At 48.0% G+C, this 13356-nt stretch overlaps 2 protein-coding genes across 2 annotated transcripts; both read left to right on the top strand.

The window, feature by feature from the left end:
* The first annotated feature begins 6635 nt into the window (after positions 1-6635).
* On the top strand, positions 6636-9827 carry LOC141025950 (uncharacterized). Its single transcript, XM_073501881.1, has one exon. It carries the CDS (start codon positions 6636-6638, stop codon positions 9825-9827), a length of 3192 nt encoding a protein of 1063 aa, XP_073357982.1.
* Positions 9828-10273: 446 nt separating this feature from the next.
* On the top strand, positions 10274-12553 carry LOC109764008 (large ribosomal subunit protein bL21c). The gene is made up of 5 exons (XM_020322885.4): positions 10274-10655; positions 11345-11425; positions 11820-11921; positions 12005-12079; positions 12209-12553. The coding sequence occupies exons 1-5, from the start codon at positions 10386-10388 to the stop codon at positions 12287-12289; spliced, it is 609 nt and encodes a 202-aa protein (XP_020178474.1). The 5' UTR covers positions 10274-10385; the 3' UTR covers positions 12290-12553.
* Positions 12554-13356: the final 803 nt, after the last annotated feature.

Here is a 13356-nt window from a genome sequence, read left to right as displayed (position 1 = left end):
CTAAGGGATATTAAGGCCTCCTTTTAATAGAGAACCGGAACAAAGCATTAACACACGGTGAATACATGAACTCCTCAAACTACGATCATCACCGGGAGTGGTCCCGACTATTGTCACTCCGGGGTTGCTAGATCATAACACGTAGTGGGTGACTATAACTTGCAAGATCGGATCTAGAACATGGATATAATGGTGATAACATAAACGGTTCAGATCTGAAATCATCGCACCCGGGCCCAAAGTGACAAGCATTAAGCATGGCAAAGTCATAGCAACATCAATCTCAGAACATAGTGGATACTAGGGATCAAGCCCTAACAAAACTAACTAGATTACATGATGCATTTGATCCAACTCCTCACCGACCAGCGAGCCTACGAAGGAATTACTCACTCCCAGTGGAGAGCATCATGGAATTGGCGATGGAGAAGGGTTGGTGATGACGAAGATCGAAGATCCCCCTCTCCGTAGCCCCAAACGGACTCCAGATCTGGCCTCCCGATGAAGAACAGGAGGTGACGGCGGCTCAGTCTCGTGAAACACGATAATTCTTTCTCTCTGATTTTTTTCCTGGAAATATGTGATTTTATAGCGTCGGTTTCAGGGTCTACGGGGCCACCAGGTGGGGACAGCCCACCTGGGCGCGCTTGGAGGGGGGCGTGCCCTGGTTGGTTGTGCCCACCCAGGTGCCCCCCTCCGGTGGTTCCTGGCTCCAGAAATCCTCTTTTATTGTATAAAAAATCCTCGCAAAGTTTCATTCCGTTCTGAGAACTTTTATTTCTGCACAAAAACAACACCATGGTAGTTCTGCTGCCGTCAGTTCAGGGTTAGTTTCATTCAAATCATGCAAATTAGAGTCCAAAAAAAGAGGAAAAGCGTTAGGAAAAGTAGATACGTTGGACACGTATCATCGGGATCAATTGTTGTCTAGGCACGAGTATTATCCCGAGCCCTGTCATGCTTATTGAGCCATGCCTGATATCCGGCCTGTCCAGCAAGCACACGGTCCCTGGATCTGTATATGGATCTTGATGGGGCTGGCTGTGCGGTCAACTTTCCTCGCAAATCATACGCGGAGCAGACGGGATCAGATCTTTGCCTTCACAGCGAGGGACTGAAGGGGGTCTCGAAGCCCTCCCTTTGGTCTATCCCGCCCCTGAGGAGGGCGGTCAGGCTGATCAGTTCAATCGTGCTTATAGAGCAGGTTGTCGTCAACTTCGTCATCGAATGCCGGAAGCAGACGTCATTGTGGGTAGGATTTGGTTTCATTCGTGATCCTTTGCTCGAGGTCTTGCTCAGCTACGAGGACCTCCACCCATTTATCATTGAGCGTGTCTTAATCGGCTTTAAGCTTCTTCCACCCCCTTTTAATACTTCGGGCGGAACTAACGAGCCATCGTCGGAAGGTTTCCAGATCAAGGAAGTCCTCGGGGACGTCAAATTCATCGGTTCCAAGACTTATGTCCTCTTCTGATTCTAGCATGTAGTTACTATCATCGGGATCATCGAGGTCCTCCATCCCTACGGCGTCGTCGATCTGACCGGACGCGGCATCATTGCCATTGTCCTGGTCCTCGGCGCCGTCCGGGTGGTGTTGTTACCGGAGGTACCATTATTAGTGTTGTTATTGCTGGTGTTCCCCTTACCGGCACGTTTAGAGCGCTTCCCGCTCTGTTGGCACTTGGGAGGATCCTTTTTCTCCTCCTCCTCGTCGTCCTTGGGGGTATCCACCATGTAGACATCATAGGTGGAGGTTGCCGGTGTTGGATGGTGTGGCGCCAGGCAGATCGCTGACATCCTCATCCATGTCGGTTGCCTCCTCGGAGACATAGTCCAGCACGTCGGTTAAATCCTTGACTGTAGCGACTAGGTGGGTGGTGGGCGGGATGTAAATCCCTGTCATCGGCTTTAAATCCGATCTGGTCGTAGACTCAAGACTGACCGTTCGAAATCCCAAGATTCTGGATTTGGTCCAGCATCTCGTTTAAAAGCAAGAGGTCTTCCGGGCCCATCTCTTGATAGTAGGTGGGGCCAACTTGCAGTATGCTCGACGAAGCATGTGACATGACTTTGGAGTGTGGATCAGCCAAGGGAGGGCATGGTCTGATGCTGAAGAGGTCGGATCCGAACTTGAGGTTGGTTCTGAGGTGAGACCTGATTCGAAGTTCGGATCTGAGGTCGGGTCCTAGGTTAAGGCCATAGCGTCTGTAGAGTTTTCCCGCTGATCTAGCGCCCAACCAGAGAGGACGAGATTGCCGCGGGAGTTGGCAGTATATTCCAAACTCTGAAATCTGATGATCTGGTCTGGGGCGAAGCTTTCGATGAGGCCAAGGTGTCCGGCTGGATCAGCGTGAAGATGTCGCCGCAACTGATGTCGCTGATGATCTGAAGACCAGTCATTGATCCTTTTTTACCACACAGTGGGACCTATATGGGCCATCAATGTTGGTGCTAAAACCGACGGATCTCGGGTAGGGGGTCCTGAGCTGTAGGTCTAGGAACAATGGTAACAGGAGACGAAGGGAGACAATGTTTACCCAGGTTTGGGCCCTCTCGAAGCGGTAAAACCCTACGTCCTACTTTGATTGTATTGATGTGATGGAGTACATAGTCAGCGAGGATAGTACCCCTTAGTCCAGGACACCGTCGGTGAGGTGGAAGGCTTCATGTTGAGAGAATTACTTGTAGTGGGGATGAACTATTTAAGAATAAAAGATTAACTACTCTTTTTTGCATGAAAAACTTTCGATCTAATTATCAATTGCCAAGGTAGTACAAAGAACACAAGTAAAAATTACATCCACGTCCATAGACACCTAGCAACGACTACAAGCACGAGAGCGAGCCGAAGGCACACTGCCATCATCGCCCCTCCCTCGAGTTGGGCAAACCTTGTTGTAGTAGACAATAGGGAAGTCATCATGCTAAGGCCTGATAGGACCAGTGCATCAGATCAGCAACCCCCGCCGATGAAGAGAAGCATAGATCAGAAGGATCCAACTTGTAGACACACGAACGAAGACCGAATCCACGTCGATCCACCGAAGACAAACGTCAACCGAATCTCGCGAGATCCGACGGAGACATACCTCCACACGCCTACGACAATGATAGAAGCACCGCTGGTACAGGCCTAGGCGGGAAGAACCGCATTCCATCTTCAGAGAGACGCCGCCGCCTCGCCTCTCAGAGCAGGACACAAACCCTAATGAAACTTAAAAAAACATGCAAAAACGAAGCCCTCCCATCAACAAGGGTGAGGATCCACTGCACCTCCATGGTCCTAAGGCCATAGGAGACAAAGCAGACCGGTGGTGGCGCCCACGGGGGGGGGGGGCACGAGAAACCCCAGCGGCATGCCCTTGTGCACGAGGCTGTGAGAAGGGGTACATAGCTACTTACCTACTCCATGATGTAAATTAGTTTAACCATTTTAAGCAGACCGAATATGTATCGCACTTAAGGGACTCCTCGTTTTCCAGTGTTATTATTTAGTTTTCCGGTGGTTATTTAGAATGAAAGTATCCAGTTTCCGCTCATCTTCATGCTATCAAATGGCAACAGGGATTAGGGAAATCTTTTCTTGTGTTGGGAAAGGATTCCACCTAGCCCCAAAAATACCTCTGATGGGAGTTTGCTCCCTTGGATTTGCTGCCCGTGCAACCAAATGAGGCCTAGGGGTTTGTTTGGTGCACAGGAAAATGGCAGGATCTCTACCAAATCGTTGGGTAGTTCAACTTGCATGTGGATTATTCGCCTGTGTGTCTGTCATATCAGGGGAGAGGAAAAATTCACCCCTCCCTGCGATATCCTTGGGAGAAAAAATCGACTCCTAAATCGTGGATCAATTCCTTCTCTATCTCTCTTAAACACAAACTTCGGTCCATGTTTGATGCTCTGTCTGTGTCATCACTCCATCGACTTGTGTCCACAACTACCCACTAGAGATCCAGAAAACCTATTTAGCAAAGATCTAGACAACTACGCGGCCATCCTTGACAACGCATTGTTGATACCAGTCGATCACACGCCTATTGACTTTTTTAGTCAACTGGACCTAGACAACTATACATGCTTATATGGGTGAGTGTATATACTTACATATGTACTCCCTCCGTTAAGATTGCACTTGGCCCAACAGATGATGCGTGCGAGTCCACCACGCGTAAAACGCTAAGGGGCGACTGGAGAGGCGATTGCCTGGCGATCTCCTTCCAGCGCTAGGGTTAGGGTTTTGACGGCGGGGGTGGTGTGGCTACGATGGTGTTGGGGGCGGCGACTGCGCATCCCTTGACGCTGACCAGTGTTTGTCTCTCTCCTCCACGGAGCGGTGCTATGGCAGAGAAGACGAAGGAGAAAAGTGGGAGGTCCATGGCGGCAAAGGCTACCCCGGCGGCAGCAACGACCCCGGGAAAGATGGCAAGCGGGGCTCATCGGGGTCCCCCATCGTGAGTAAGACGCCAGATCCCACTGCAAGCCTCTCGGCGAGACTGGGAGGGATGGTTCTACTGGATAAGGAGGCGGAAGGGCTCGTCTTTGATGATCCAGATCAGATCCTGCCGAAAAACGCAAAGTGGTCGGCGGTGGGGAAGTCGTTCTCCCCGCGACCGCAAAACAGGACGGTGCTCGAGAGGATGATGCAAAGGGCTTGGGGACTGCACCATGAGGCAAAATTTCGAGACATGGGCGATAACATCTTTGCAGTCCACTTCGACAGCGAAGGTGACTAGAGACATGCAATGTCTAATGGGCCATGGCAGTATGATTTCAATGTATTGGTGTTGAAGGAGTATGAGAGCAACATACGGCCCTCAGAGATGGTGTTTGACAAGATGGATGTTTGGGTCAGAGTGATAGATCTGCCACCGGGAAAGAGAACTGAAGTGTTTGGCAGAGCTTTGGGTAACTGGTTGGGTGAGGTTGTCAAGGTGGATGTGGATAAAGATGGTGTAGCCAGAGGTGATCAGCTGCGAGTTAGGGCTAGGATATCAATATACGAGCCCTTGGTTCGTGGTTTCTTCCTTAAATCATCCCAAGAGGACAAAACTGGCACCTGGTTTGCCTTCCATTATGAAAAGGTTCCACATTTTTGTTTCGAGTGTGGGAGGCTAGTGCATGTGGATGGGCGATGTGAACCTCATGTCGACAAGTCATCGCAGTGGGGGGGTGGCTGAGGGCCTCACCGGGAAGGAGCACTGGCTCCAAGAATGAGACTAAGGGTGGAAAGATGAACAACAGTAGCAGTTTCGTCAGTTCACAATCTGATGGAAACAACAAGGAGCAGGAAGGCACCGCTCGTATTAGAGACATCCCAACAAAGCATGGTCTGAAAGCGGATTTTGACAGGCCGGAAAGCTCCCGCACTGGCGGGCAGCGCAAAGCCCCAATAAATATAAGTTCAGGGGTGAGTGGATAGAAGAGAGGGACCTCAGACATGAGATTGGGGGAAAGAAGGAGTGGATCTAAGGGAACAACTCAAAATGCAACAGCGGCAGAGAGAGTATGAATGGGCGATGCATGAGGAAAGAAGGCGTTGGGACAGTGGTGCTGCTGACAGAGAGAGAGAGGGAAGGTATGGATACAAACCCCACTACCCCACAGAGAGGAAAAGAGGATACTATGTCAGGAAGCCGCGTCAAGATCATGAGGAGAATAGGGGAAAGGGAGACAGCTCCCAAACCATCCCAATCATGAGAAAGAGGCATCCGTGATAGGTGTGGGTAGCAAAAAAGGGGGAGTCAAGCAAGAGGGATATGATGCTTTTATTCGTGACACTAGACAGAAGACAGGCTATGTGTTTGATCGTATTTCAGAAGCTGATACTAGAATGGCGGTCCCTGCTAGGCGCAGGGCCGCCAGGCGCAATGATCATCTTAGCCTGGAACTGCCGAGGGTTGGGGTTGGACTCGGCAGTTGGCGAATTGCGGGACCTAATTAGGTCATACAACCCAGCGGTGGTGTTCTTATCGAAAACTAAAAAAAGGCAGGGGCAATGGAGAGGCTTAAGTGGAGCATGGGTTTCAGCCAAGGTATTGCGGTGGATTGCAAGGGTAAAAGCAGAGGCCTAGCACTATGGTGGAGGGATCATGTTGAAGTTATAGTACGGCCATGGTGCCAATACTATATAGATGCTAAGGTTGTATACGAGGGGGTTACCTTTAGATTCACTGGAATCTATGGGGAGCCAAGCATCGAAAAGAGAACAAAGGGAAATTCTCCGTTACCTCCGAGCACAAGACAATCTCCCGTGGCTCTGCACGGGTGATTTTAGTGAAGCCCTTCGACAAAACGAACAACAGGGGGTAATCCGAGGTCTCTGAAACAAATGGCACTTTTTGAGAACTGCTTGTCCAACTACAGACTAGCGGACCTGGGATTCTCGGGATACCCGTTTATGTGGGATAACAAACGAGAGTGCGGATGATAACATTCAAGTGTGGCTTGACAGAGCGACGTGCAATGCAGAGTTTGCGCAGGTTTTCCCAGCGGTCGACGTGCAACACATTATGACGGAAGAGTCTGACCACCAAGCGCTTATCATTAAAGCGTTGACGACACAGGTTGAGACGACGGCAAAGGGTCAGCGTCCTTTCATATATGAGGCCGCGTGGGCACGGCATGAGGGTTACGAGGAGATGGTGGCCACTCCATGGGAGGAGGCCCATGCAGCCAATCAACAAGAAGGGGAGCTCGAGTCTGCATGCAGCCGGCTGAGGACCACATCAGGTGCCATGCATGCGTGGAGCCAAAGAGTTTTTGTGTACATTAAAAAACAGATCGCTCATTTGAAGCGACAATTGGTAGATACTAAGGAGCGAGCTGCAAGGTCCAACTACGGACAAGAGGTAAAGGAGATAGAGGACCAACTGCATGAGCTGTTCGAGCGTGAGGAGGTGTACTACAAGCAGAGATCGAGGGTCGATTGGCTTACAGAAGGGGACCAGAACACTTGGTATTTCCAAAACCGAGCCTCGCACCGCAGACGGAAGAACACGGTCAAGGCCCTAAAGAGGGAGGATGGGACCAAATGCACAGATGATGAGGGTATGCGCATAATGGCAGCACAATTCTATGCTCATCTGTTTGCTTCTGAAGGGTCGACAAATGGTGAAAGGGTACTGCAACATATTGTGAGAGCTGTTACAGATGAGATGAATGGAAAACTTGTTGCACCCTTCACAGACGAGGAGATAGAGGCGACCCTCTTCCAAATGGGGCCCACAAAGGCTCCGGGGCCGGATGGCTTACCAGCCATGTTCTACCAACGGCACCGACAGTTGGTAAAGAACGATGTCTGTGGTGCAGTTCGAGAGTTCTTGGCGGGGAAGGAAGCTCTGAATGGTTTTAATGATACAGTCATTGTAATGATCCTAAAAGTAAACTCACCAGAGTTACTGTCACAGTTTCGCCTAATTAGTCTATGTAATGTTCTTTATAAGATAGCGGCAAAGACACTGGCCAACCGCCTTAACGTTGTGCTTCCTTTCATGATATCTGACGAACAAAGCGCGTTTGTGCCAGGTAGGCTAATAACGGATAATGTACTAGTGGTCTATGAGTGTGTACATGCAATCAGGAAGAGGAAAAGAAAGAAGCCTATGTGCGCGGTAAAGCTGGACATGATGAAGGCCTACGATAGAGTGGAGTGGGATTTTCTTGAGAAGATGTTGCTGAAAATTGGTTTCTCTGGTCACTGGACGGAGATGGTTATGAGGTGTGTGAAATCAGCAACTTTCTCTGTCAAGTTGAACGGTGGACTCTCTCATCGGTTTAACCCTACCAGAGGGCTAAGACAGGGTGATCCCCTCTCACCATATCTCTTTTTATTCTGCGTGGAGGGTTTCTCGGCGCTTTTGAATCATGCACAAAGGGAGAAGAACATCAAGGGTTTGGGTTTTGGGAGTAGCGGACCAACAGTAACTCACTTACTCTTTGTTGATGATAGTGTGGTTTTCGCTGAGGGCTCACGTGAGAATTTTGAGGCACTTCGATCCATCCTACAGGATTATGAGGCTGCCTCGGGGCAGAAAGTCAATCTTCAGAAATCTGCAATTTTCTTTGGGAAAGGAACATCTGAAGAAAACAAAGAGGAACTCAAACAAGTGCTGGGAGTTGTGGAGGAGGCCCTGAGTGAAAGATATCTGGGACCGCCTACGGTGGTGGGGAGATCAAAGGATGGAACGTTTAAATATGTCAAGGGGAGTGTAAGAGGGAAGGTCTCTGGGTGGAAAGGACAAGGACTATCCAAGACTGCGAGAGAGGTGCTCGTTAAGTCCGGGCTGCAATCTACACCAACTTTTACCATGAGTTGTTTTCAACTCACGAAGAAAATGGGCGGGAACCTGTCATCTATTTCTTCTAACTTCTGGTGGGGTGAGGCAAATGGTAAAAAGAATGTGCATTGGATAGCATGGGACAAAATGTGCACGAGAAAGCAAGAAGGTGGGATGGGTTTTAGGGACCCAGAGGCGTTTAATCAAGCTATGCTTGCCAAACAAGCGTGTAGATTATTCCAGGAGCCAAACTCGTTATGTGTGAGGGTCTTGAAAGCCCGGTATTATGTGGATGGATCTGTTGTTAATGCTACATGCCCAAGTGGGGGCTCTTATACTTTTAGGAGCATATTGCACGGGCGAGACCTACTCAGAGACGGGCTGATATGGAGGATTGGCGACAATTCCAAAATCAAAGTGCACCATGATAACTGGATTCCTAGGAAAGGTAGCTTGAAGCCACTGGGCCAAAGCTACATCAATGGGATAACGCGAGTCAGTGACCTCTTTGAAGCAAATGGCTATGCGTGGGATGTAAACAAGGTGCAGGCAATGTTCTCCCCCGATGAGGCACGAGAGATCATGCAAATCCCGGTTGGTGGGCCAAAGATGGAGGACTATCAGGCTTGGAATTATACCAAGAATGGGGTTTTCACCGTCCGGTCGGCTTATCACTTACGCATGAGCCAGAAACGGCTCCGCTCGGGTCGACCAGAGTCTTCTTCTTCGGTGGCTGATCACAAATCTTGGCTGAGCTTGTGGGATACGATCGCACCAGGTAAGGTCAAAACACATATGTGGAGGCTGATCCGAAACGGGCTAGCAGTGGGGTCGAAGCTACTGAGGACGAAAATCAAGGCAGGTGTCTTCTGTACGGCTTGCGGTCGAGAGGAAACAAATTACCACAGATTCTGGGGCTGCTACCATTCAGCAAAATTTTGGAAGATAATGCATTCAGAATTGGGGGTGCCGGTGGCGATCCCACCGGAGTCAGTCAGCTCCCAGAGTGCTTTGTCGAGATGTCTACTTTCGTGGTTCGCGGACGCATCGGATGACGAACGTGATGTCCTTGTGCAGGGGGCATATGCGCTCTGGTTAGCAAGGAACAATGCACGAGATGGACAGAGGATTGAGGAAGGGGATGTAATCGCGAGGAGGGTCTTCAATCTAATGGGGGAATGGCAGTCCATTCATGGGCGGAATTTCAAACCAGCCAGAACCGAGGTTAGGGAGAAATGGAGACCACCAGAGGAGGGGTGGGTGAAGGCCAACGTAGATGGTGCAACGATGAGGGTGGGCGATGATGGCGACACTGGAGTGATATTCCGGAACCATGAGGGTGCATATATGAGTGTTGCATGTCACTTTCTCCCAATGTGCAACAGCCCAGCGAGAGTTGAGCTTCAGGCATGCAGAGATGCAGCTGTTATGGCGGGAGAGCTCGACATACCCAACTTACACATTGAAACGGATTGCCGAGAGATCGTATGTAAGCTCCAGAGCAGGGACAGGGACTTATCGCCGCTGGGACCGATCGTGGAGGAAGTGAAGTAGCTGCTGGCATCACGAGAGAGATGGAAGGTGTCATGGGTTAGACGTGAGGTTAATTCAGCAGCTCACTTAGTAGCTAGGGAGGCTGTGACAAATAAGCTAGATTCGGTGTGGCGTCTTATGCCCCCAGACTTTATTTTGCATGTTGTTTCAGACGAGATCCCCATGTTAAGTCAGCAACTCACTTAGTAGCTAGAAAGGCTGTGACAAATAAATTTTTTGTTAAGTTCAAAAAAAATGTATTCCCTCCGTTCCTAAATATAAGACCTTTTAAAGATTACACTATATTCTACATATAGAGTGAAATTAGTGAATCTACACTTTAAAATATGTCTATATACATTCGTATGTAATCCATAGTCGAATCTTTAAAAAGTCTTATATTTAGGAATAGAAGGAGTATGAGCGTGTGAGTAAAAGAAAAAGAAAAATATGCCAGCCGTTGGTATCCGAGCACGCGATTTCTTCCTATCCACAATATTATCCCACTCCCCTCTTCGTCCGAAAACCCTCCAGTCCAGTATCCGTCGTTCCCCCTCGCCATCGTCCCGCGCCCCGTCCATGGCCACCGCCACGCTCCCTCTCCGCCTCCTCCCCTCGAGAACCCCACTCCTCCACACCGCCGCCTTCCTCCCTGCGAGCACTTCTCTCTCCGTCACCGCGTCCGCGCCCCGCAACTGGCGCATCTTCGCCGCCGCCGAGGAGGCGCCCGCTCCGGTGGAAGCCGAGGCGGAGGAGGTGGTAGAGGATGCCGCGGTTCCGGAGCCTGTTGAGGTGCAGCTGGCTGCTGCTGGCGCGGGGAAGGACGCCGACATCTTCGCCGTTGTCATGGTGGGTTAGCTCGCACGTTCACTCACTAGCATCCAAAGTTGCAGTTTGGTCAAGATAAACTGGAAATTACTAGGGCCTTCTTTGGGCTTCGTTAGCTGCTGTTTCGTAAATAGTATCCGTGATTTAAATACCACTTGAGCTTTATATATGTCTTGTGGTGAATTAAAGATTCCAGGTTTCGTTGGGACTGCAGTGCTGCACCAGAGATGGTTAGGCTGTATCATGATTCATGAATACTACTCCCTCTTTTCGGGTTTATAAGACCCACGAGTTTTTTCTAGATTGTCAAATTCACCAAAGAAATGCGAGTTATATGCCACAAAAAGATATAACATTGAATTCGTATTCGTGAGAAGTTTCTAATGGTATGCTTGTAGTGGCATATATATGATATAATATAAGTTGTATTTCACAGGTCAAAAAGATCTGAAAATACGTGCAAGCGTTTTAAACCGGAAACAATGGAGTAAGAGAAATGTGCACACTTCTCACTAGGATGTGCATGCTGCAGTGTTAGAAAGAAAATTGGAACTATTTAACATTAGTATTACAATGAATTATCTGGGTGCACTTTAAAAAAATGCTGAATCTGCAAAGATGCGTCGTTGGAGAGTTTATGTTTTCTCTACTTCCTATAGGTATTGTGATTAATGAGGAAATTATTTTGACTATAATTTTCTGTTGTGCAGATTGGGTCCAGACAATACATTGTGATGCCAGGTCGGTACATATACACACAGAGGCTGAAAGACGCCAATGTCAATGATCAGGTTTAGTGCTTGTCCTTTTATACATAATTTTTTTTAGGACTCCCAAGTTGATGTCTGACTGTTTGTAAGACTTTGGGTAATGCTTTTGCCATGTTGCATGGTTTCCTCCAGCATGTTTGGATGAGAAAATAAAATCCTTTGGAGAATTACCTTACTGCGTTGTTGTTCTTATAAAAGGTCTCTCATTTTGGTACTTGTTCTTAGGTTCGCTCATTGGTCTTGATGTGACTATGCACACATGGTTACGGAAGTAACTCATACATTACGTGTTTGTTCATTTAGTTTACTTAGTCCATGAAAATATGGAATTAGCATGCAACCGCACACATTCATATGGATCCTTGGCATGCTTTTGTATCTTTGAGATAACTCCCATATAATGTTTGATGCACAGATCATTTTGAACAAGGTACTACTGGTGTCAACTAGAGACAAAGCTTATATTGGCATGCCAGTGGTGACCAATGCTGCTGTTCATGCAATTGTTGAAGAACAGGTATGCCTTATGCATGATGTGAGATTAATAATGAATATACAAAATTAGCTTACACTGGTTTCTCCCCATTATTTGTTCAATAGGGACTGGACGATAAAGTGATTGTTTTCAAGTTCAAGAAGAAGAAGAAGTACCAGAGGAAAGCTGGTCACAGACAGGTAAGTATGTCTAGTTTGTGTCCCATTGAAGGTGGAAATATACTAGCATAGTCATAAGAACTGACTTAGTTTTTGACATTCCCAACTCCAAAACAATATGAGTTCTTATAATTTTCTGTTCTTTGACAGCCAAATACGAGGTTAAGAATTACTGGCATAAGTGGATATGAGGAATTCCCTGCTGATCCAATACTTCAAGTTCCAGCTTAAGTGTAATTGTAAGTTGTTTAGTTACAAATGCTTGGTAGTACATTAGAGTGCAAGAGCATTTTCCCCACTGTTCCCCAAGTGAGGCTCTTCCCCAAGTTAATGTACTCGAAATGCTGCCATTCGTCGAGTGGTTGGTTCCATCCTTTTGTTTATTCCGCCAGCTCTTGTGTTCCTTTGAAATCCAATTGTATTATCTTGATTGTGCAGAAAGACAGGGGAAAGCATTTAATTACAATGTGGACATGTTAGCTTTGGATTGTGCAATTTTCAGAGTTGTTGAGGCCCGCACTACATAACATTGCTAATATTACTATCTGTTTTCCTAAATCTAATCTGAATTTGTTTAGCTCTTTATTGTCATAGTATTATTTCTGGTTGTGGTTTTGCAGAAATCTTATCACTTTTAAGTCCATGAGAAAGACAACAATGCCCGTGGCCTAGACACACGTTTTTTGTAGTACCTGTCATTACATTCTTTTAGGCAGCTCTGACTTGAGTAGTCCTAGTCTTTAGACTTCTCTAGGCCAAGTTGAAACTTCTCTCAGGGTAAAGCTGCGGAAAACTGGATTTGGTCACAAGTAATCCGTCGCGGTAGCCACTTCACTGAAGAGAAAATGTGTTGACTGTCTAAATGCAGACACCTAATATAACACCCCAGATTTCATTTCCAACCTGATGGTACTAGCACACTACCTAAAGCCACAAGTCCGAGAGTAATTAGAAACTTCAACACTGCTCCGACCTGCTGTAGTGGCACACGGGGACATTGCTATAGTGGTACACGAGCCATGCTCGCTCATGGTGAGTTGCACGACGACGGACCCTTCACCTATAGCTACTCTTACGGGACCCACAAACTTGTACTTCTCCTGGAGCCAATGCTTGCGATGATTCGCTCCACAGTCCCTGGCTTGTTGGTGTATACCATCTCCAACACAGTTGTGCCATGAGCAGTCATGTGGTGGGTCCTCGTTGTTTGTTTCCCGTCGTCCATGGCTGCAAAGAGGGGTGAGTGGGGGTTCTGGGCGGAAGACAAGGAACGAGCGAGGAAGAAGAGATAAGTGAAT

Source organism: Aegilops tauschii, chromosome 6, assembly GCF_002575655.3.
Source record: "Aegilops tauschii subsp. strangulata cultivar AL8/78 chromosome 6, Aet v6.0, whole genome shotgun sequence".
Taxonomy (NCBI): domain Eukaryota; kingdom Viridiplantae; phylum Streptophyta; class Magnoliopsida; order Poales; family Poaceae; genus Aegilops; species Aegilops tauschii.
This window is presented reverse-complemented; position numbering and strand designations above follow the sequence as displayed.